The sequence below is a fragment of the Vombatus ursinus genome, unplaced genomic scaffold (genome assembly GCF_900497805.2).
Source record: "Vombatus ursinus unplaced genomic scaffold, bare-nosed wombat genome assembly UNPS02009062.1, whole genome shotgun sequence".
Taxonomy (NCBI): domain Eukaryota; kingdom Metazoa; phylum Chordata; class Mammalia; order Diprotodontia; family Vombatidae; genus Vombatus; species Vombatus ursinus.
Window position 1 is genome coordinate 6,915,603 of NW_020948840.1, and position 24,263 is coordinate 6,939,865.

Below are 24,263 nucleotides of genomic sequence, written 5' to 3' on the forward strand. Positions count from 1 at the left end.
TATCTGCTTGGTAACAGTACAACATGGCACCTGAGATGCATTACTAATCTTTATAACAAAGAATGAATAAAATATAAGAGCATAAATATCTTCCAATTGAAATAAACATATTTGTTAATATCACTTACGTTTTTTAAGGCTCTTTGAAGAACTTTCTTAAAAGAAGCTTTAAACTCTTCCATATCAGAAAGGTCAACCTCTTCACCTGTCAAAGTGACAAGGAAAAGAATGGAATAGCCACAAAGTATGAGAGTAGGATGACTGTTGGGTAGGGTAATTGACCCATCCTTCTGGACCTCTCTTTCAACAGCACCTGACACTGAGGACCACATTCTCTTTCTAGCTGCTCCTTTCTGGGTTTGTCATTGCTGTACAATGACTATCAGATTTATATATCCAGACCTGGTGTCTCTCTCCTAAGCTCTAACAGTGTATTAATAACTGCCTCTTGGTCATTTTGAAATGGAGTCCTACAGGCATCTCAAACTCAACATGGCCAAAATATGATTCATAATCTTTCCATGCTCTCAAACTTCTCTATTTTATGTCAAGAGTAATACCATTTACTCTCCCTCATGCCATATAACCGCCATATTTTGTTTTACTTCCATAACATCTCTCATATACATCCCCCTTCTCTCCAATCACAATCCACCACTCCAGTTCAGTTCCTTCATTACCTCTCAACTGAACTATTTCAATAGTTTAATTTATATCCCTACCTCAAGTTCTCCGCCCCACCCCCCACCCCACAACTCCAATCCATCTTCCATAAAGCTGTCAATGTGGTTTTCACAAAGCATAGGTCTGACCATATCATCCCTTTATTCAACAAACTCCAGTGGGGCCCTTTTACTTCCATGATCAAATATAAACTCTTCTGTTGCCATCCTTCATTTATATCCTTATTACACATTACTCTCCTCCATGTGATTTTTTGGTCCAGTAAAACTAGTCTTTTTGCTGTACCTCACAAATGACACACAATTTCCCCAACTCTGCCTTTTTACTGACTATCCTCACACCTGAAATGTAGTCATTCTCATTTTCTACTTCTTAGAGTCCTTGGTTTTCTGAAACAGTTAGCTAAAGTGCCACTACTGCCTCAGTTCTTCTATGGTCCCCAGTTGTTAATACCTTCAACCCAAGATTATCTGATATCTGGATGTGTGTGTGCATGTGCATGTGTGCCTGTGTGTGTGTACACATGGTATCGATAGAATGCTTAGAACAGCATCCCGTTACCCATCAATTGGGGAATGGCTGACCAAATTGTGGTATATGAATGTAATGGAATACTATTGTTCCATAAGAAATTACGAGCCAGTGGATTTCAGAAAAACCTGGAAAGACCTACATGAACTGATTCAGAGTGAAGTGAGCAGAATCAGGAGAACACTGCACACAATAATAGCAACATTGTACGATGACAACTTTGATAGACTTAGCTCTTCTCAACAATATAATGATCTAAGACAGTTCCAAAAGATATGTTGGAAAATGCTATCCACATCTAGAGAAAAAACTATGGAGTTTGAATGCAGTTTGAAGCATACTATTTTCTTTTTTTTTTCTTTCTTGTGGTTTTTCCCTTTTGTTCTGATTCTTCTTTCACAACATGACTAATATGGAAATATGTTTAATATAATTGTACATGTATAACCTATATCAGATTGCATGCTGTCTTGGGGAGGGGGGAAGAGAGAGACAGGGAAAAAGAACTCAAAATCTTACAAAAGTGAATGTTGAAAAATAAAGCTAAAAAAAATAGCACCCCTGCTTAGATAACAATCCTCTTCTTGTCATATTCTGGAAATTTCCATACTTCATGCTTATACTACTTATTTAATTTGCCTGCCAAATCCCTAATATCTTGTTCACTGCCTACAACAATCAGGGAGATGCAGGGTTAAATGAGAACCAGCTGCCTGCCTCCCGCTGCTCTTCACCCCCTCATAAATCTCATGGCTCTTGCTGACTCATGGAGAAATACTGATTTGGACAAAACCTTCCGTCCCATCCCAGATTCTGGTAACCTTTATGGGTATAGCCTTCTTTTGACTGTTGCTTTTCTAGCTATTTCATTTTAGGCTGCACATCTTCCTTTGCCTAAGTCAGAATGGGCTACTGATTTTATACTTTATTCAGCAAGGACAGAGAGAAGCTGCTAACTTCAGTAAATACCCTCACAAAGAATTCACAAGCTAACCATTTTGTGCTAGTCCAAAAAGCAAAACTAACAAATCACACAAACACTGTTATTATTAAACCCCTGCCATGGTACCTTTGTACTCACTTATCTTTCTACAAAGAAAAGGTGATTTTAGATAATTTTGAGAACACACATTGCTGGAGAACATGCAGTTTAATTTTAAATACCCGACATATCAATGAAAATTGTTCAGTCTAAGACTGCAATATCACATACCTGGGGCTTTCGTCATTTTATAAACAATCCAAATTTTCTTGATTTGGCAAGTTTGATGATCTGAAAAGAGGGAGGAAGGAAGAGAGAATTGTTTTCATTCTACTGCAAGTCTTTGAAAATATTTGGTCCTAAGTACTTTATTTTTCTGAAAGAATTTAGAGAAAAGAATAATACTAATTCATAAAAAAGTTATATATAACTTGTTATACACATCAGTCTTTTCTGAAAATATATGATCAGCAGAAATTACTTAAAACTATTTTGAGCAAATAAAAGAATAAGAATTATTTCCCATGGCAAAGTATTTGCTTATTCTTAAACAAAAACACTAGTCTTTTTTTTTTTTGGCAAGGCAATGGGGTTAAGTGACTTGCCCAGGGTCACACAGCTAGTAAGTGTTCTGTGTCTGAGGCCAGATTTGAACTCAGATCCTCCTGAATCCAGGGCTGGTGCTCTATCCACTGTGCCACCTAGCTGCCCCTAAAAACACTGGTCTTAAGAGTCAGAAGACCTGGGCTCAAGATCCCACCCAAATATTGATGAGGTTGAGTGTTCCTTTGTGAGGAAAATGGAGAAAACTTCTGTCTCATGCTGTTGTGAGGAAAGAAAATTTAAAGTGTCAAGCAAATATGAGTTCTTACTTATTCTATTATCACATAGTGTTTTGGAACATTTTAATAATGGCAGGTCCACATCATAACAAAAATTATGCAAAAATGGCAATACCTCATTTATTAAATGGCACTGGGAATTATCTATTTCAGATAACCGAGTCTTCTAGATAAATTAAGATTATCAGTTTAAGAAACTTGGTTTTCTTTGACCATACGTTGGGAAAATTCTGCTAAGATAGTTAAAACATTTTCCAGCTTTCTTAGAAAGAATTCATTGATCATACCTTGTCCTTTTACAAATTATAACTCAGGGTCATCAATGAAAACATTTGTTGTTATTGTTCAGTCATTTCAGTCATGTCTGATTCTTCATGACTCCATTTGGGGTTTTTTTGGCAAGGATACTGGAGTGGTTTGCCATTTCTTTCTCCAGATCATTTTACAGATGAGGAAACTGAGGAACAGGGTTAAGTGACTTGCTCATGATCACACAGCTAATAAGTGTCTGAGGCCAGATTTAAATTCAGGTCTTCCTGATTCCAGGCCCAGTGTTCTATCCACTTCACCACCTTGTTACCCAATAGTGTTATTATACCGTACATTAAAGCAGTGATAAGCCAGGTGAACCTTTACGGTAGGGAGGTTTGTTCCTGGAATAAAAAGACTCCAATTTTTTTGCTCTTTAAAATTGCACCTACTTTTTGTAGTTTTTCTAACTTCCATTAGCGATTACTTGTGTCTGTCAGTATATCTGTTTCTAATATGCCCATTTATGGTTACCGGCCAAAAAACTAGATCATCAAGCTCTTTGAAACTGTCAATAAAGTAAGAGTAAATGGTCTCAAGAGTGATTTGCCTGATGATTCGTCTTTTGTACAATGTCTGAACTTCATGACAGACACTATAATATCTATTTTGTCTAGTCAGAGACTTCATTTATTTCCTTAGTTCTTTGTTGTTGTTTCTGAGTCTGGCTGATAAGTAAAGTGTTATTGTAATGGGAATTTTCATTTTTAATGTATAATCTATATTTCCTAGATTTTAAGAAATTTTAAAAAGCAAAATATGCTAAATCATTTATATTTTAAAACTTTCTGCCTATTTTGGCTTTTAATGCCAAGCAAACTTATAAACAACAGTGAGTACACTAGCTACACTCAAGGAGTCTACATCAGTCACTGAAAAGTTTGTAATGGATTTTGGGGCATTTTTTAAGTAGCAATAAGAAAAATGTTTTAGAAAAATAAGTCACAACTAGATTTGTTTAGATCATAAGTGGGATAGTCAAAGTTTTGTTGTTTTAGTTTTTTTCAAAGAAGAGAAATTTGTTTTCATGTGATGGAAAGCAGATGAGACAACAGATTTAAGGAGCACACACTCTATAGCAGAGACCTGCTGTAAGAGGGATGTCTACCATAGTCTTCTGCCATGTGAGACATGCTAGTTTTCCTAAGGCCCTACCTCATGAAAGTTAAGCTAGTTTTTCTTCCAAGTTTTTTCAAGACTTAATTGGCTCAAGGGAATAAGGCTTGGTTTGTTAATGTAGCATCCAGGTCACCTAAGCAGAAAAGCCAATGGCTCCATCTGAGACTTTAAACCACCAGTGAGGATCAGCAAGCTGTGCCTAGCTGAATCATGCTTTATCCCCAATGAATATCCTTTCACTGCTCTGAATGTCCTTTCTTTGCTATGGGTAAATAAACTTCTTCTTGTTAACTGTTAGATGGATTACAAGTGTCTCATTGTTTCAGTCTCAACCTGACATACCAGCCTGGCCTGGGACAAGGTCTTGCCTACTAAAATAAAAGTAAAAATAGTAAGCATTTATATAATACTTTAAGGTTTGCAAAGCATTTTACATATGTTATCTGATTTGATCTTCATAACAATCCTGTAAGGTAGATGGCTGCTACCATTCCCATTTTATAGATGAGGAAGCTGAGATCAAGAGAGATTAAGTGACTTGCCCAAGATCTCTCAAAAAAACAAGTGTCTGAGGTAGGATTTCCTGACTTAAAGTTCACACTTTATCTACTGTACCACCTATCTCCCCTCTAAACGCTGACCGACAATTATGAAGGAAGAAATATTAAGTGTGGTCAGTGCTAGAAAAATGGAGCTAAAGAAGTCATAAGATGCATGACAATGACAGAACAGATTCTTGGAAAAATACTAACAACCAGCATAGTAGATAATACCAACTAGAGGCAGTTAGATGGCACAGAATGCTGGACTGGGAGTCAGGAAGACTCTAGTTCAAAGTCTTCACTGCTTATGCCCCAGTTTCCTCATATGTAAAATGAGGGTAATAATAACAGCTACCTTCTAGGGTTGCTAAGAGAATAAAATAAGATATTTGTAAAGTACTTTGCAAATCTTAAAGTACTACATAAATGCTAGCAAAGAAAATACTTGTGAATTCCCAATTAAATATTAAGTCAAGAAATATCAAATGGATAAATTTAAAACACGATTAAGTTGTAGAGATCCATGTAACTTACAAATTATGTCTAAAATTGCAGCTTCTTTCATACTTGCACGTTTCTTCTAAAAGACAAAGTAGAGAATTTGGAGAAAATAGTGTCAGATTAATTATCTTACTCATAGCACATGAATAAACCTTTTTTCTCCATCAAGTACTCTCTTATCCCGAATATGCCTATATATTTAACCTCTCTCCCACTAAACTTAATGCCTACTCATTGTTTTAATATTTTGAATACACATGGTTACATCACTTGGTATATCAGCAGCTTAACTAAATAGGTTAAGATAGATATATTCACATACAAAAAAAATAAAGCCCTTACAACTTCCAAATGCCCAAGTGGTCAATAATTGTAATTTACGTCCTTGTTATAGTAACAAAGTATTGGGAACATGGATTTACATATAAAGATTTCACTGTGATACTCATAAATTGTTCTGTTCTTGTCTCTTAGTAACACTAGAATAATTATTTTTAAGTTGTTTGTTTTTGCACCATTCAATTTATCTCCCCTATGTCTTCACAGCGCTAAAAATTTTAAATATTTTCACCTTACAAAGCTCAACCACGTCCTGAGAGACATTTTCCTTGCATTGTTGAAGGTTTATGGTCTTCAGCTGACTTTCCGAGAGAAAGTTCCATATTCTCAGGATTTTCCCTATTTCAGCAACTGGGATTTTCAGGATAGTCCTCCTGATAAACTCAGCAACAATTTCATCCATCCCTCTAACACTTCAAAGAAAAAAAAAAGGAGGTGCCATTAGCAAAATATCTATAAAATATAATAGGTTTTTAAAGGATGACATCATAATTTGGAAATTTTTAACCCATAATTATTTTGCAACTGATCTTTAGAGTTCACTCCCAAATACCTAAATCTCACTCAAAGAATCACTGGACATTCTATCACACTATCGTATTACCTATTTTGCTCAGGTGCATATGTGAAAGAATATGAAGCTTGAATAAAAGATATATACTTCAATACTCAAAAATATTTCATCAGTGGGCATAATTCTTCCAGCAATGCAGACTGGAAACATTCTATGCCTTAATGGACAATCTTCATGAGTTACTTTGGCCAAGAGAATCCATCATCTAGTGGCCAACTTTCCAATGGCGAGGTTCTTGGAATAATGTTTGTTGAATTGAACTGAATTATCTAGGTTCTTTGTCAGATAACAAAAAAGTCTCTTATTGGACTGGTGCTTGGTGTCCATGCCATGATCTACCTAGGCTATCAATTGCTATAAAGTATAAAGACATATCTAGATAGATCCTTTGAGATCATTAATTTCTTTTGATTTCTTACCTATTTTGATAAAGACAGTCTTCCATCCATGGCCATCCCCAGCACTGTACACTAGTCCTCATCCTAGTCACCTGCCTACCTGCCACAATCCTGATCCCAGGTCCTTCCCAGAGACTTTCTCTACCCACTACTTATCCTGGCCATTTCTAATTTCTCTGCCTGCTATGACACAGGCTTTTCCCTATTTCAGCAACTGGGATTTTCAGGATAGTCCTTTCACATCACCGCCTGTCACAAGGATGAACCTGGAAGACCTCTGATCCTCAATGGTCCTCAGTGGGTGGCATACTCCCATTCCCCCCACACACCCCCAATCTCTTAATATTCCTCATCCCAATGATTCTGAATCTGTGGCTGTCCATATACAAACCCTGTTCCCCATCTTCAACTGCTCTGTCCCTCACTCCGATCCTCACAAATCTGCCCAACTGTCTACTGTGTGCTCTCTGGAACGCCTACTTCCTAATTAACAAACTTGCTTTCATTTTAAACCTTTTCTTTTCTAACTCCTTCCATCTGCGAGTACTCACTGAAGACCTGGCTCCCTTCTGATAACACTGAATCCCTAGCCACCTACTGGCTCCTTCCCTGCTGCCTACACACATACCCCATGTCTTTTCTATCTGTCTACATCAGGTGCCTGCACTTCCCCTCTCACTCAATTCTAAGCCTTCTGCATTATGGCTTCCTATTTCATCATTCAGCTAAACCTACTCCAAAGTCTTTGAATTGCTTCTAAGTCCTCATCCTTTTTGACCTCTCTATAGCCTATTGATCACCTTTTCCTCACTGACACTCACTCCTATCTAGGTTTCATGACACTGCCCTCTCTTGATTCTTCTCCTACCTGCTTGGCCCCTCCTTCTCAGAACCCTTTTTTGGCTTTGCTGTCATCATCCATCATATCTACTAACCCTGGGTGTCCTCTAAGGATCTGTCCCATGTGTTCTTCTTTTCTCCTTCAATACCAAGGGTTCTTAACCTTTTTTTTGTGTCATGGACCTCTTTGGCAAACTGGCAAAACCTATGAACTTCTCAGAATAATGTTTTTAAATGTATAAAACAAGTTATATTAAAATATTTGTCAAAATATTTTTTAAAAACACAAGTTCACAGACCCCAGCTTAAAAACCCTTATTAATTATTACTTGATTATCATTTATTTATTATTTATTATTCCTTATTTTATAAATTATTATTTATTATTCCTTAATTTAGTGATCTCATCAACTCCCATAGGTTCAACTGTCATATCTCTCTCTTTCTTCACACAACCACAAACCTAAGTCAGGTCCTCTGTATCTCTTGTTCGGACAATTTCAACAGCCTTCACAGCTCTCTTTGCCTCAAGCCTCTCCCAACTCCAACTCAAACTCCAGTTAGCTGCCAAGGTTATTTTTCCAAGATGTAGGCCTTACTACATTACCTTACCTACCTCCTTCAGTAAGCTTCAATGGCTCCCTACGTGAATTCCTCTATTTGGCAATGCTCTTCACAACTTTGCCCTTTCCATAGTACCTTTCCAGTTTTCTTATGTTTTACTCCCTAGGCCTACTTGCAGGTCCTCACATGATATACTCATTTCTATGATTTTGCATGGGCTATCTCCCCCACCCTAAAATGTTATCTCCTCTTCTTCCTACTCTGTCCCATTTTCCCTGGCTTCCTTAAAGACTCAGCTCAAGTCCCACCTTCTGTAGACACCTTTCTGGCCCCCTCCTGCTGCCGATGCCTTCCCTTATCAGATTACTTTCCATCTACTTTACACATATTTTGTCTATATGCAAACACATTGTCTTCTCTATTAGAATGTATATTCTTCTGGAGTCAGGAGGTCCTGAGTTGAAATCTGACCTTAGACATTTGACACTTACTAGCTGTGTGACCCTGGGCAAGTCACTTAACCTCATTGCCTAGCAAAAAAAAAAAAAAAAAAAAAGATTAAAAAAAAAGAATGTATATTCCTTGACTGATTTTGCCTTTATTTGTATCCCCAGCATTTAGCAGAGCGTTTGACACATTTTTGTTGTTCAGTCATTTAAATGCTTGTTTCCTTCTTTGCTTTCTACTATACTGTATACTCTGACGGCAAGGGTTATGTCTTATCTAAACTCTCTAATCCATCCTTCATACAACTGACAAAATATCTTCCTAAAGTGAAGATTTTAACCTTACTCCAATGCTCAAAATAGCCTTTAGTAATTTCCACTTTTCTCTAAAATACATACTTCTTAGACAGGGATCTGAGACAAACAAGATCCAGCTCCAAAATGGCACATACCCTAAAGGAAGGTATTTCCTGCCTCATTTCACAATACTTGATTTCATGGACCTTCAGCTAAATGATTCCAGAATTTGATCTTCCTTTTCCAAAACTTTAGCACCCACTGAAATGCATTCCTTCCTCATTACTTGTCTTTTCAGAATTACTGTCTTTCTTCAAGGTTCAGCCTAGGTGCCACCACCTTCCTAATTCCTCTCAGATGAGTTCCTTCACCCCTTCTTCAAAAAGTACCCTTTGTCTGGCTGTCTCTTTTGCTCATCTTACTTTATTTACGTTGGCAGTTACATGACATAATAGATAACAGTGCTAGACTTAAGAGTCTGTAAGAACCAAGTTCAAATCCTGCCTCAGATGCTTTAACTAGTTAGTTATGTGCTGATGGGAAAGTCATTTAACCCCCCCTTTTTTTTCTAACCACCTGTTTCTTCATTCATCTGTAAATAAGGATAATAATAGCACCTACCTCCTAGGGTTACTGAGAGGAAAGGGGAAGGAACAAACATTTATTAAGTGCACTATGGGTCAGGCACTGTGCTAAGCACTATCTCATTTGATTCTCACAACAACTCTGGGAGGTAGGTTCTATTATTATCCCCATTTTACTGCTGAGGAAACTGAAGGCAACATAGGTTAAGTGAGTTACCCAGGGTCACACAGCTAGTAAGTGTCAAGTGTCTGAGGCTGAATTTGAACTCAGGTCTTCCTGACTCCAAGCCCAAAGCTCCAATTGCTGCACTTACCTAGCTTACCTCAACTGATAAGAATAAAATATATGCAGAGCACTTTGCAAACTTTAAAGCGCTATATGAATGTTAGCTATTACTATTATTATTATGCTTCTTTGTATCATATTCCCATCTTCATCTAAGTGTCCTTGGATCAATCGGGTGTCGTTTTTACTTTCCCAGAGCTTAGCACTGTGCCTTGCCCTGTTTCTGAGGAAAACCAAAACAGTAAGTAGCAAGAGCCAAAGGGGAGGCAAAGGACAGGCAGGATTTTGGAGTGCAAAGAGCACTGACTCTAAAATCAAAGGATCTAGGTTCAAATTCCGTTTCTACCACTTACTCCCTGAGGGACCTAGGGCAAGCCACCAAACCTTCCTGGGTCTCAGTTACCTAAGCTGTATTATGAGACGGTTGGGCTAAATGGCATCAGAGGTGCCTTCCAGCTCTTGATCTATAATGCTAGGACCCCAGAAACCTTAATTTCCTGGGGGAGGGGGAGAGAGCCGCCACTGCAGCTTCACTTAGCCTCTCCTGGCGAAGTAGGGGGCAAAGGGGAGGAGAAAGGAATGGTGAGGGAGAGGAAGAAGACAGCACTGTCTTGTTGCCATGACGATAGCAGAACAGCGAGATCTAAGCCTGGCAAGCCCAGAAATCGGCGCCCCAGGCGCAGCCAGGGCATTTCTGAAAGGACAGCTCCGTGACAGGGAGGCAGAAGTCCCTGGATACCTCGAATGCCCCAAACCTCCCACCGGAGATCAACATGCTTCTGCGACCGCGGCTGATGACCAACAGCAGATGTGTCCAGGGCCAGCCCCCTACGCCTTACCTAGGTTAAAGCAGCTCCCGCTTCCTCGGCGGATATCGAGTTCGCCGATCGCGCCAGTGCAGGCTTCGTCCTACTTGCCTTCAAACTCCACCAATTGGAGCTTACGCTGTCTGCAAAGGCCCGCCCCCACCGACCGTCAACCCGGAGTTGGGAAGTACCATACATCCTGTGATTGGGGGGAGTGGAAGAAACTACTGGGGTCCCGGCTCCTTTCTACTTAGCGAGACGGCCCTTTAAAATCTACATATAGGTAGTTTCTTTTTTTGGATAGATTCAAAGTTTTTTGACTTCATGAATTATGGAGAAACGGGAACTTCTGAACCTTGGGGAGCCGCAACACTTTCCCCAGCGCCTCTAGTAAAGCCGCCCAGGCCTAGTGCGAGACCTACGTGAGGGAGACAGGCTTTTCCTGGAGGAGGACTAGCTGGCAGGAGTTTCGTGCTCGCGGACAAGAAGGTCTTCAATTGGCTGGTGCCTTACTACGTCATCCTCGGGCTGTTTCCCGCCCCCTTGCTTCGCTATTCTCTGACCTCGGGGAGCCGAGGTCGCCGCCTGGGGTAGGTGTGGGGACCCTCATGCGCGTGACCGCGGCCTCGTACCCAGAGCCGAGCGGCGGCGTTGGCCAAGAGAGATCGGCCTTTTGGGGTCTGGCGGTTGGGGCTTCCTCCCCGGGCGACCTTTGGAGCATCTCCTGAGGTGAGACTCAGCCCTGGACTTCCTCGGTGGAATGGTTTCGGGCTCCCGTCAGTATTCGATTTAAATTTGCCAGGGATCTTAGACGTTCTCCACCCCCTCCGCCTGCGTTCCTGACTCACTGATGGGGAGACTGAGGCCCAGAGAAGGTATTAGACTTGCCCAAGGTCACAGAGCTGAGGGGCAGAACCTGCCAGGCTTCATTTGAACTCAGGCTCTCTGAAACTGGCATAAATAAAAGAGGCACGCCCTTGTGCACTTGTTAGGGAAGGGGAAGGGAATAAACACTTATTAAGCGCTTACTGTGTGTCAAGCGCTGCATACATATTCTTGCGATAACCCTGGAAAGTAGGTGCTATTTTAACCGCATTTTATTATTTATTATTAACCCCAGTTCGGGAAACTGAGGCAGACCTCGAGGTTAATGAGTTGCCCTAGGTCGTACAACTCTTAAATGTTTTAAGTCTGGTTTTCCTGATCCAGTCCCATTTCTCTATGCACTGAGCCTAGATGCCTCTTATTTTAAGTATTTGAGTTAACTAATCCTAAATATATAAATACAGGCTTTTTAGAACACTTTGGTAATTTTTTTTATCACCTAACTTTACTCCTCTGTCCTTTCCCTCTCACTGGGAGCATCCCTTATGACAAAGGATTCTTAATCTTTCTTTTTATTTCCTTCACCCACCCTATCCCACCCCCTTGGCTGTCTCTTGAAGCCTGTGGAACCCTTTCCAGAAGACTTTTCAAATGCATGAGATAAAACGTAGCAGAAAACCAATTATACTGAAATACATTCATCTTTTGAAAAATAAGTTCAAGGATCTCAGGTTAAGAATCCCTGCATAAGAAAATTAAAAAATAAGAAAGCTCTGCAAAGCTAATCAACATGTTGAAAAAATGTGGATTATACGATCCTCTACTTATGCAGAAAACTGTGGAATGGGTATCTTTTTTGAGGCCGGGCTTAGTATATAATTTCACAGAATCCAACCAATTCCAACTGTTTTTTTTTTGTTCTTTCATTTACATTTTTGCAGGCTTTGTGTATATTGTTTTCTTAGTTCAGTTTATTTAATTTCACATCAGTTCATGTCTTTCCATGGTTATGTGTATTCATCAGTTTCAGCTTTACTGTAAGTAAATTCTTCAGACCTCTGCTTAAAACTCTCTATATAATGGGAATTTGCCTGGGGGGAGGGGAAGGACAGGATTGGACCTGCACACCGACAGGAGAGGACTGAGGATACTTTGGATGAGGACAGACACTCAGTGGGATATACTTCCCTGTGTAAAAAGTCTCTTCTTTTGGTGCCTGATGTCTCAAACGTAGGTGGCCCTGACCCGTCTAGTGTTTTTTCCATTTGGAGGTTTTTTTTGGTTTGTGGGTTGTTTTTTGGTTTTTTTGGATTGGGAAGACCTGAGGGATGGGTGGGGGGGAAGGGGAGAGCAGAGTACTGTACAGTAAAGTTAACACAGGTATATTTTTGGAATGTAGATTTCTTTCAGAATTCTTTTAAGTCGAATTTGCTAATGCAAATTTAGGTAAAGTGAGAACTGTTTGTATATAGTACCTTGTACTTACAGCACAGTAATACTCCCATTACATTCATTACTACAGTTTGTTTAGCCACATCTCAGTCAGTGGGCATCTGCTTTGTTTTTAGTTATTTGCATTTACAAAAAAAATGCTACTATAAATGTCTTGGTGTATGTGGAGGCCTTTCTTCTCATCGTTGACTTTTGGGGGCTGTTAGATATTTAACTAGTTTTTAAGTTCAAACAGTTAAGTGCAAAACACTGTCCTATGCTAGGAGTGTTGGGTTAGGTTTAGAGTTTGGATTTAGGTTTACAAAGTCTAGTTAGATTTTGTCTGTCCTGTCATAGACTTCACAATCTGGTAGAGGAGGTACAACAGCACCCTTTGATATTAAAGGTAGAAGGTTATTGGTTATAATGTTCGGGAAGACTTCTTGAGATGTGGCATTGGAACTGGGTTACAAAGAATTGGTAGGAATTGTGTAGAGGCAAAATGAGAATAGTGTGCATTTCAAGCTTAAGCACAGCATTTGTGAATGCACTGAGCTTGGAAATGGGATGTTGGGTTTTGGGAACAGCTACTAATAGTCCATTTTGTTGGGAGGTAGAATGTGTATGAAAAAGGGGGTCAGGTGACATAAAGCTGAAATGAAGCTAATTTAGCATCGGATGATGGATTTGGAGCTCAAGCTGGAAGAGACATGTAATTGAGCATCTCAAATGCAAGTCTGAAGTTTGTATCTTATCCTAGAGGCAGTTTAGAACATTAGATATTTTTTGAGCAGGGAAGTAATGTGGTCAGAGTTGTACTTTCAGATTATTTTGGTAGCTGTATGGAGGATAGAGGCTAATTAAGTTAATTTCTGAGGGAAAGAAGATGAGGACCTGAACTAGCATGGTGGTGATGTAAATGAATAGAAAGTGGAAATGTGTGAGAAATACTATAGCGCAGGGATTCTTCTTAACTGTTGTTTTGTGTCATAGATCCCTTCTCAGAATAATGTTTTTAAATGTACCAAATAAAATACATAGGATTACAAAGGAAACCAATGACATTGAAATGGTTATAAAAAATTTTTTTTTAAATTCATTGACCCCAGGTTAAGAATTTACATGATTTGGTAGCTGGTTAGAGGGTAAAGAAGAGGGCAATAAAGGAAGGCTATGTGTAGTAATAGGCTTATAAGCCATGAAAATGATGTGCCCCTCAACAAAAGTATGAAAGTCAAGTTGAGGGGTAGATTTAGGGAGAAAAATGAGTTCTATTTTTTTTTTTAATTCTAGTGTTTCTTCCAATTAAGAAGCATTTATTTTCTCTTTCTCCTGTTTATCCATTCTGTTGAACAATAAAAAAGATGTATCTTATTCTTCAGTTTTAAAAATCACCTCTCTAGCAGGTAACATGCTTCATTTTTTGGTCTTCTGTAATCATAGTTTGTCATTGCATTAATCAGAGATCTTAAGTCTTTCAGAGTTGTTTTTTTCACCCCTAAAGTTCTCACTGAATAAATTGTACTCTTAGTTTATGTTTACTCTGTATCAGTTCATAGAAGTCTTCCCAGATTTCTCTAAAGCCTATCATTTCTCAGATGTATTAAGTTCCATTTTGGAGATGTTGAGTTTGAGATGTTGATGGGACATGCATATACGGATGTCTAGCAGGCAATTGGTGATTTGGAACTGAAGTTTAAAAAAGATATAAGGAGTGGGTATGTAGATTAGGAAGTCATCGGTCTGTTACTATGAAAGCTGATGACATTTAAAAAAGAGAGAGATAAGAGGGTGCAGGACAGAGCCTTCCAGGACACACACCCATGATTAGGAGATAGGAAATGGATGATGAATCAGGAGAGAAAGGTATCTTGGAAGTCAAGGGAGAAAGTTGCCAGGAGAGAAGAATGTAGTTACTGTTTCTAGAAATTTAGTTGTTATAGGGAAGAGAAATAATATCATAGTTTGAGAACATGGCAGTTTAAAGTAAAGGTTTCTTAAGGGTGGGAGAGATTTAAACATATTCCTACATTTAAGGGTTTGCAAAGTGCTTTGCATATATTACCTCATTTGGTCCTTGGAGCAGTACTGAAAAGTACAAGTGTGTGTATCTTCACGAATGCTGATACTGGAGCTCTCAGAGGGGTTGTGACCCACCCAAAGCCACATAGATAGTGAGACAGTATTCAAACTCAAGTCTAGTGTGCTTTCCACTGTATCATGCTGCCAGGAGAAACGGGAGATGATAAAAAATCAGAGAATGAATAGGGCAAATTTCCAAAAGTAATGGGAGAGAAGGGAATAGAATGAGATGGTTCATTTTGCATGTAATTCTATCACAAGGCTTTTCCAATTCTTTCTCTGCTCCAGGTAACTGCACCCTCTAAAGCTTGAAATTTATTTTGTGTTGATTGCTCTGTTTACTCACATACTTGCATACCTGTTGTATACACACCCACCCCACCCCTTTCCCACCAGTATAACATAAGCCTGTCAAGTCCAGGGACTGTTTTTAAGACTCTGTACCCAATATCTAGTATAGTGCTTTGCACATGGTAGGAACTTAATAAAACTTGTATCAAATTGAATTTTTATAACCATATGCAAGTCATTGTGCTAAGCACTTGAAATGCAAAGTTACAACATTGTCCTTGCCTTCAAGGACCTTACAATTTAATTTTACCCATGTTGTAGGTGAACTGTTGTAAGTAATAGTAGTAGTCTTAATTCTGGATAGGCAGTAGGGAGGATAAAAAAGGGTAAATATTTTTGAAAAATAGGTACCACTAAATTGGCCTATCTGTAATTGTTCTCCCAAAGGTCAGCTTCCCTAAGCTATTTCTTGCTTTTCGTAGCTTCTTCTTTTTCTCTTTTTTGAACATAGTTTCTATGTTGCTGTGGTTCTTGTGGAAGTAGCATGGGTGTTCTCATAGATGACTGTGTAGGGGAGGAACAATTTATAAGTCAGGTACAATCTGTGGCCATATTTTCACAATTGCCTGAGGGTCAAATAAAGCCTACCATGGTGAATTGAGAATGGTTTTTAACAATTTTAAATGCAATAAATCTTTATTTTAAAATTCAAAAATCTTAGCTTTTGAGTTGTACAGAAACAGATGGCAGGCCATAGTTTGCACCCTGCTTCAAAGACCCTATGGTTATTAAAAGAAATCACTATCCCAAAGGCAAGTCTTTTATATTAACAATAATAATAATAATAACAGGATTTATATATAGCACTTTAAGGTATATAAAGTGCTTTACATATTATTTCATTTGGACCCTCCCCCCTTCCCACACATACACACAATAACTCTGTGAGGTAGGTGCTATTAGTATTCTCATTTTACAAATGAGGAACCTGATGCTGAGAGAGGTTAAGTGATTTGCCTAGGGTCACATAGCTAGTAAACGTCCTCAAATTCAGGAAGTCTTGTTCTCTGTTCATTGCATCATTTAACTGCTTAGGCTTTTAGAATTCTGTTTCCTAACTTCTTGTATCCCAAACTTGTCACCTGAGCATTAACACACAATTTTTTTCTTATTTTATTTCTTATCTTTGTTTATTTCTAAACATTATATCAATGTTTATTTCTTATCTTTGCCCCAGTATTTATACTGATCATTGTTACTTTTTTTGAGACTTGCAGTATCTTCATTTTTATTTCTTATTTGTATATCTTTATTTAGCACCATTTCCCTGGCTCACATTTTTACATGTATTTTGTTTCTCTCTATATATTTTACATATATATATATGTACATTGATTGCTTCTATTTTATAATTATTTTAAAGAAAATAACTGATTTGATTAAATGACTGAAACATTTAAAATATTCATATTCCCATAAAGGTTTTCTATGTCACAATTCAGCAGTAAAAAAATGAAATCATAATTCTGTATTAAATAATTTTCATTGATATTTTTAAATCAACAGTAGCATCACCTTAGTAATAATAATTTGAAATTTGTTGATACAGTGATGTTTCTTATCAATCAGATGGCATCCTCAGAACTTCAGACAATCATTGGGATACAGGTGTCGGAGGGAAGAGCTCTGATTGTTTATTACAAAGATTTACCACAGCTTCCTAGGGGAATGGTGTGTGTTGGGATAAGGAGGTAGATGTGAGCCTCTTTAGTTATTATTAACTAAAATAGCATATTAAGTAAATCAAGTTTCTTGAAAGAAATTCTTATCTTCTTGTAGTTCTGAAAGTTATCAGTACTGTTTAAGTGTTTTGCCTTAAAGCTTTGTCCTTAAATTCTATGAAAGCACATTTGATAGGCAGAAGGAATCATTGTAGGAACAGAGAAATGAATTTTTTTCTGATTCAGGTGACTACTTGACACTTAAGGAATTTAAATATTTGTTTCTATTCTGATAGAGTTAACATATGCTAACTGAGAACAGTGCCATGAAGCAAGTGTATTAACCTTTGCAATATACACATATTCAAGGTTTTGCTTTGTTAACAGGTGGAAAATTTCTGTGTTGGTCCACTATCCACCAGAGATGCATCCAGACTTATCTCCACACCTGCACACTGAGGAATGTAACATTTTAATTAATCTATTAAAAGAATGCCACAAAAAGGTAAGAATTCAAAAAATGTAATTTCTTTGAAAAGAAATTAGTCTTGAGTATTATTACTGAATTATATTATTATATTAGATGTTCCTATTAACTGACTACAATAGTCATAGCTATCTGTACTAATGGGGAAGATAATATAGTATGGACAATCCCAAATGATTTATAAAATATATTTGTGTTTGGAATTCACAATTCAAACTAAAATAATGAATTTAGTATTTTCCCTTTATGTTTTTATATTACAGAGTATTTTGATAGTCATTGAAAGTTATCCTGAAGAAGTACTTTAAAAAATATCTTTGGTCAAGTATGACCCAAATGATTGTGTTACCATATTTTCCAGAAACACTAGACCTAGAGTACGCAGAAGGCCCTGAATGTGTTGAGGATGAAGCCCCACCTGAGCTAGAACTTGTCTCTTTGATAGGATTTTAATAAGTTAATGAAAGTAATCTTAACAAGTGAGAGTTAATACATTTCCCCCCAAAAAAAGAACCTTTTGTTTTTTGGTAACATGGGCCCAGGTAGCTCTATTTAAGAATTTAGACATTTTAATTAACTATCATCAAATTAATCAGAGGCAATCTTGGTGTCATAGAGAGCTTGCTGCAGAGTCAGGAAAACCTTGATAGAAGTTTCCTCGTTAGGATTTCCTCATATTAATGAATTCACACATTGGTTCTTTTTTTTTTTTTTAAATAAAGTTGACACATGAATGGAAAATCACATAATAATTCTACAAGAATTAGCTAAATGTACATATGTACAGTAGAGACCTTTCCATTTTATTGAATAAAATATCTTGTGTTTTTTGCCTTATAGCACAGTGTCCTGAAATTTTTTGGTCACTGTAATGATCTTGATCGTGAGATGCGGAAATGCCTGAAAAAGGAGGTAAGACCACCTTAGTAGATTGGAAGGTGGAAAAGGAGCTACCAAAGAACTTCCCTTTCCCCCAGGAAGTCAAAATCAGAAAGACTGCATGACCAAGGGCCCCTCACTTCTGATCAGGTGCAGAAGGCGTATGACCTTTTGAGTTACATATAAGGTCTATGTATGTTTCAGATGGCTATCTCATTCTCTAATTCCTCAGTAAAGGAGAGAATGATCTAAGAATCTTTAAAATAAAAAATGCATTAATAACTAGATAAAAATGCTGATCTGAAATAGGGATAAAAGTAACTAACCACCATCACTTGGAATCAGAATGTAAAGGTTGGTAAAAGGGCTAGAGACTGTTATAGAAGGATCCATGAAAGGAATTGGGGAAGATAAGACATAAGTGGAACAGCTGATAGCCATCTTCAAGGAACAGAATGTTTTCCTGTATATCCCCAAAAGACATGTGTAGGAGCAATGGGAGTAAATAACAAGGAGATGGATTTAAGCTTAGTATAAAGAGGAGCTTTCTAACAATGAACAACTACAAATATTCAAGCTCAGAATAAATGATCATCTATATCATGGATACTGTAATAAAAGATATATGTGATTCTTGTAGGACATTAAAGTAAATGATGTCCAAAATGTCTCTTTTAACCAATAGATTCTTTGCAAGTAAAAAATTGGAAATATGGAACAAATAAATTCTTTAAAAAATTTCTCCCTTCTTAAATGTGTTAAACACAACCTGAACTTCAGTGAAATCTAGTGACATAATTAGCTGCCTTTTTTTTCCACATACAAATCTATCCTTCTCCCCACTGTTTGTCTGTCTTCCAGTATGGAGAAAGGAGGGCCAAGAACAGGGAAATTGGAGAAGCTAAGCGACGGAAATTTTCTAATATTTCAGAAGAGTCAGAGAACTGAGTTCTGCTTTTACTGGATATATCTTGGCTGATGAATGAACATCTGGACATTTAGCTAGTAGCTGGAAGAATGTCACCATGTTTGAACTCAATAGTTCTTAAACGATGAACCCTTTTATGAGCTGCAGAGAATTTGGAAACTGATAGTATAAGACTCTTGTACTTGCAAGACTACAAGACTGAACCTTCCTTGCCATCAGCAAAACATCAACATTTGAATAATGACTATTTGTTTACTGCCTCCTATAAGAAAATCATTATTTTCCTTATGCCTACTAACCTGGAGGCATTGGGACAGGTGAAGGAAAGATGTTACTATCAGCCTTCCTTTCATGGCAACATAAAAATATTAATACTTCATTTCAGTATCTGAAAGTGTCAGCGTTCCATTCACAAGACCTCAGCCATCTTCCACACTTCACAAATTGTTATGGCTGAAAAAAATCTTTTAAAAAAGGTAGTGGAATAAGTTAAAGCATGGAGAGTCCTGGGAATCTTTAGCTCAAGATAAAAATGTTCTGTCTTCTCATCTATAATGGAAAGTGGTTTTTCTCAGTGATTAAAAATTTGTTATACAAATTGTGACATCATACCTTTCTTTGGTTTTCAAGATAGTTTTTCAACCAGTTGAGCTTTTGTCTAATTTTAGAGAGAACACAATTAAGACGTGAAAATATTTTAAGAAGTTTAAGAACTGGGTGAATTATCAACATGTATTCATTACTGCCAGTGCCAATACATTCATTTTATAGAGACACGCACACGCGCACAAATGCACACACATACATATATAATAGCTATATGCAAATTGGAGGGTATATATAGTATATAAATTTGCAGATATAGATGTGTATGTTATGTAATATACTGCTATACTTGGATTTGAATGTGATTCTAGAATTAGCCTTGGCCTTGCAATTGATCAGTTCACATATCAATAGGATGTCTTTATGCTGCTGAAACCACAGATAAGGATCTAGTGTCCAAATATTGAAAATTTTTTGCTGTTTTTTTCTGAGTGGTTAAACATATGCAAAAATGTCTGTAAAGTAATGAAGCTGGTTTTTGAAAGTACTTTATATTTACACTGCACTGAAGCAATCAGCCTAAATTAAAAAGAATCCACTTAGTACCATGGATAGACCCAACCTTTCATTTGATAAGTAGACTTTTTTTAAAATTGTAAGAGAGACTAATGTAACCAGTGGCCCAGAGCTATAACTAATAATTTTGTGCCTGGAACAAGAGGCATAAAATATGCACTCAACTTTTTCATACACATTTTTACTTGGTTTTGCAGGTCATGAGGCACGTTAGTTCATTGCTAGAAGGGGAGAAGGGCAAACTTCACTGGGGAGTCCAGAAAGGAAAAAGTATGACAATGTCTATTTTAACCCATTTTTCTTGGAAACTAGATGCTAAGCTCAGTTGTTTCTATGTTACTAAAGGACTCCAAATTCGGTTAGTGTCCTCTAATTTGACACTTAAGTCAAAGAACATAATCTCTCAGCCCTAGTTATGTGTCTGCTATCTGATATCAAGACCCGTCACAATGCCTCATGTTTGGGAAATAATCATGAGTAGATTTTATTTCTAACATGTTCTCCATCTCATTTGCAGATATAGAATCATAGTTCTGAGAAGGAAGCTGGTGTCATTCAGTCCAGAGTCCTGGCTTTCATGCAACCCACTCTGATTTGGGATTTCTTTTAGAATTTTGCATAGGCATAAATTTGCCATTTGAATTCAATTCTTAAATATTTTTGAGTGCTCTGTTTTTTTTCCATGTTACATGGGAATTATATTTAGTATTCAGAGGACTAGTTACAGAATTTTGCAGAGATTTTTGGATCAGTTTTCATAGTAGAATCCAAAGCAACATAAGGAAAAAGGTAAGGCTTCAAAAATAAGTGGTTTGATTTTCATGGCTAATACTTTGTTAATATGAACATATGATTAAGTATTTATGTTACAATGACTTAATCCTCCATTTCAAAGAACACTGATGGTGGTGTAATGTAGCCAAAGGGGAAAGGCAGACAGTTTATGAATGATGTACATAATCTTGCTGGCAACTGTGAAACTTGGACAATTCAAACCAGAGATAAAGTACCAAATAGCATATTTTTTTTTTGGTATTTGGGGCCTTTTTTTTTTTAATTTAAAACCCAAGAGCCACTGGCATTATCCCTATAATTAGAAAAGAATGGTTTAACCACGAACTTTCTAATCATTGAAGTATTGTGGATATATAATCCTAGATCTGCTACCCAACTTTTCTTTGTTTCTGTCTGGACAAAGCTTTCTAATTCTATCCTAGATAATTCCTGGCCCCCCTAGAAGAAGAGTAAGTTGCCATTTTATATTGATGTTTTTAAAAATTATTTTTAAGTTTGAATTTAAATGAGTTCATATTCTCATTCTGTTTATGGTCACTTTTAATTCCTTGATTTTTTAGAGTTGCCCAGCCTGCTCTCTAGTATATCTCATGAACTGTTTTGATTATGATAGGTATTTTTTCTTTTTCTGTTTAACATTACTCTTGTAAAACTGGTCTTGGTTTTTTTTGTTTGTTTGTTTTGCTTTTTGGTAAGGCAATTGGCGTTAAGTGACTTGCCCAGGATCACACAGCTAGAGGGTATCAAGTATCTGAGACCAGATTTGAACTCAGGTCCTCCTGACTCCAAAGGTAGAGCTCTATCCACTGCACCACCTAGTTGCCTCTGTTTCTTAAAACCTTAATGCCTTTTTGTCTGGGCCTTTGTTAAGGGAAAAATTTGACTGTGTCCTAAATTTAGAGGTGAAGTATTCTTTTAGTCATTTTTAAGATCTAGTTTCTCTTCTGGTTAGTCTTTGGTGATTTCCTCAGTGAAGAGTAGAACTCCTGTGAATTCAAATTTTATATTTAACACTAGCACACACTATCCTTCTGATTGCAAAATTAAGACTGGCAAACTTAAGCACGGTGTAGTGGGTAGGACAAAGAATGAACCTGGAATCTTTGGGGAGAGCTGGGCTTGTGAAATTTCACCTCAGATACTTACTAGTGATTTTATCCTGGACGAATCATTTAATTCTGAGCCTCAGTCTCTTTATCTGCAAAAATGGGGTATCACTTATTTCACAAAGTAGGCTCAACTGTGATAATAGATGGACATCCAGTTCAAGCCTCAGAGCACTGTATAAAAAACACTTATTATAGTAGTTGTTACCTCAGATGGGAGACTGGAGTGGGGAGAGATCAAAGTTAGAATTATTTGCAAGGAAAATGCCTTCAAATTTATAGTTTGTCTTTTGAAAACACAGATTCATGGGTTGTCTTAAATAATTAAATGCAATAAGCATTTTATTAAGTGCTTATTATGTGCCAGGCACTGTGCTAGGTGCTAAGGATACAGAGACAAAAATGACAGTCTTTGCCCTCAGAGCACTTACATTCTACTGAACTCAAGAGGAAGAGAATCATGTTAATATTTATTACCACTTGATACTTCCTGCTGTGTAATGCATAACTTTAAATATGGCACTAAAAAGAGGGTGTTTTGTGGCCTGTCTATGCTGCACTGGCTCTGAGGGTTGTCCCTCTCTCTTCTAGCTCCAGAAAGTCGCCCCTACCTTCCCTGGTCTCCCACCTATCCACCATCTTCAGATTCTATGTAATAAGTCATTTGGATAAGTATCTAGTGTTGCCTTTGGGAATTCTGAATTATAGGTATTGTATTACAACTTTTTTTTTCTTTTTTTTTGGCTAGGCAATGAGGTTAAGTGACTTGCCCTGGGTCACTCAGCTAGTAAGTGTTATGTGTCTGAGGCCAGATTTGAACTCAGGTTCTCCTGAATCCAGGGCTGGTGCTCTATCCACTGTGCCACCTAGCTGCCCTGTATTACAACTTCTTTAAAAGTGTTATCAATGTAGGAATAAGATGATTTTCCTTTAATGAACTGGAAGATAAAACTTTTTTCATTTTACAGTAAATATTAAGGAATACCTCACAGAAGCCAAGTATCAGTGGAAATGGGTTTTTTCTTCATAAATGATACATTTCTCAGTGTTATTTCACTTTTGAAATTTTTGGTTTAGAAATTTAATGATTTATATAATCGATATTATGTTGCTTGCCTTTTCAAGGAGTGGGGGAGGGGCAGGAGGGAGAGAGAATTTGGAACTCGAAATTATTAAAAAAATGTTAAAAATTATTTTTACATGTGATTGGGAAATATTTGACAAACAATTAAAATATAGTTTTAAAAATATTTTAATCATCTAAAAAGAAATTTAATGATTTAGAAAAGCTGTTAAATTTTGAAAAACTTAATGGAAGGCTAATTAAATTTAAATATCCTGATAATGAGAAGCAGACTAATATTGTGGATAGAAAGCTGGCTTGGGGTCATGAAGTACTGGATTCAAGTTCTGCCTGACTCATACTGGCTATGTGAACACAGCTAGCTAAGTCACTTAACCCCTCAGTGTTCCAAGCAACTCTCTGACTATAACTTTCAGATAACACTTTTATCAGTAGAAGGAATTTCCTTACTGTGAGTTGCCTCCACCAATGAAATTATGGGTTTGGTTAAAAAGAAAAAATCATGGTATTAATATGGGGTTAGTTTGCAAATTAATTGTCCTATTGCATCAGTCTACAATTAGGCTGTGAGCTTCTTAATGCAGGGACTATTTTTGCTTTTTCTTGGCACAGTGCCTAACACACAGTAAGAATTTAATAAATGCTCGTTTATTTTTGCCTAAACAATATCATAATCTCTTAACTGGTCTTTTGGCTTCTTGGGCTATATTCTCTTCAATCATCCTTTACATTGTTGACCACTTAATATTTCTAATGTCCTATTATGATCATGTCATTTCTCCCCACAGCCCACCAAATAAAGCATGATTTGGTCCCAACCTAAATTTATGACCTTTTTGCCTTTTTTTTTTTCTTTTCTTCACTTAAT

At 37.2% G+C, this 24,263-nt stretch overlaps 2 protein-coding genes across 5 annotated transcripts in view; one reads left to right on the plus strand and one right to left on the minus strand.

Annotated features, from left to right (window-relative positions):
- CENPN (centromere protein N) overlaps positions 1–10,842 on the minus strand; it is a 43,407-nt gene extending 32,565 nt beyond the window's left edge. Inside the window, exons 1-5 of one of the 2 annotated variants that reach the window (XM_027850385.1) lie at positions 10,678–10,842; positions 6,082–6,262; positions 5,544–5,589; positions 2,429–2,488; positions 129–205 (exon numbers count right to left, since the gene is read on the minus strand). In XM_027850385.1, the coding sequence (XP_027706186.1) occupies positions 129–205; positions 2,429–2,488; positions 5,544–5,589; positions 6,082–6,252 (354 nt within the window). In that variant the 5' untranslated portion in view covers positions 6,253–6,262; positions 10,678–10,842. The remainder of the gene's footprint in view (positions 1–128; positions 206–2,428; positions 2,489–5,543; positions 5,590–6,081; positions 6,263–10,677) is intronic. The other variant, XM_027850386.1, reaches the window with a different exon arrangement.
- A 297-nt stretch (positions 10,843–11,139) lies between these two features.
- On the plus strand, positions 11,140–19,886 carry CMC2 (C-X9-C motif containing 2). 3 transcript variants are annotated; one of them, XM_027850390.1, is made up of 4 exons: positions 11,140–11,234; positions 17,382–17,499; positions 18,322–18,393; positions 19,222–19,886. In XM_027850390.1, exons 2-4 carry the CDS (start codon positions 17,419–17,421, stop codon positions 19,306–19,308), a joined length of 240 nt encoding a protein of 79 aa, XP_027706191.1. In that variant the 5' UTR covers positions 11,140–11,234; positions 17,382–17,418; the 3' UTR covers positions 19,309–19,886. The 3 variants fall into 3 exon arrangements, with proteins under 3 accessions (XP_027706191.1, XP_027706189.1, XP_027706190.1); XM_027850388.1 differs by lacking the exon at positions 11,140–11,234 and adding an exon at positions 11,242–11,373; XM_027850389.1 differs by lacking the exon at positions 11,140–11,234 and adding an exon at positions 11,387–11,519.
- The last annotated feature ends 4,377 nt before the right edge of the window (positions 19,887–24,263 follow it).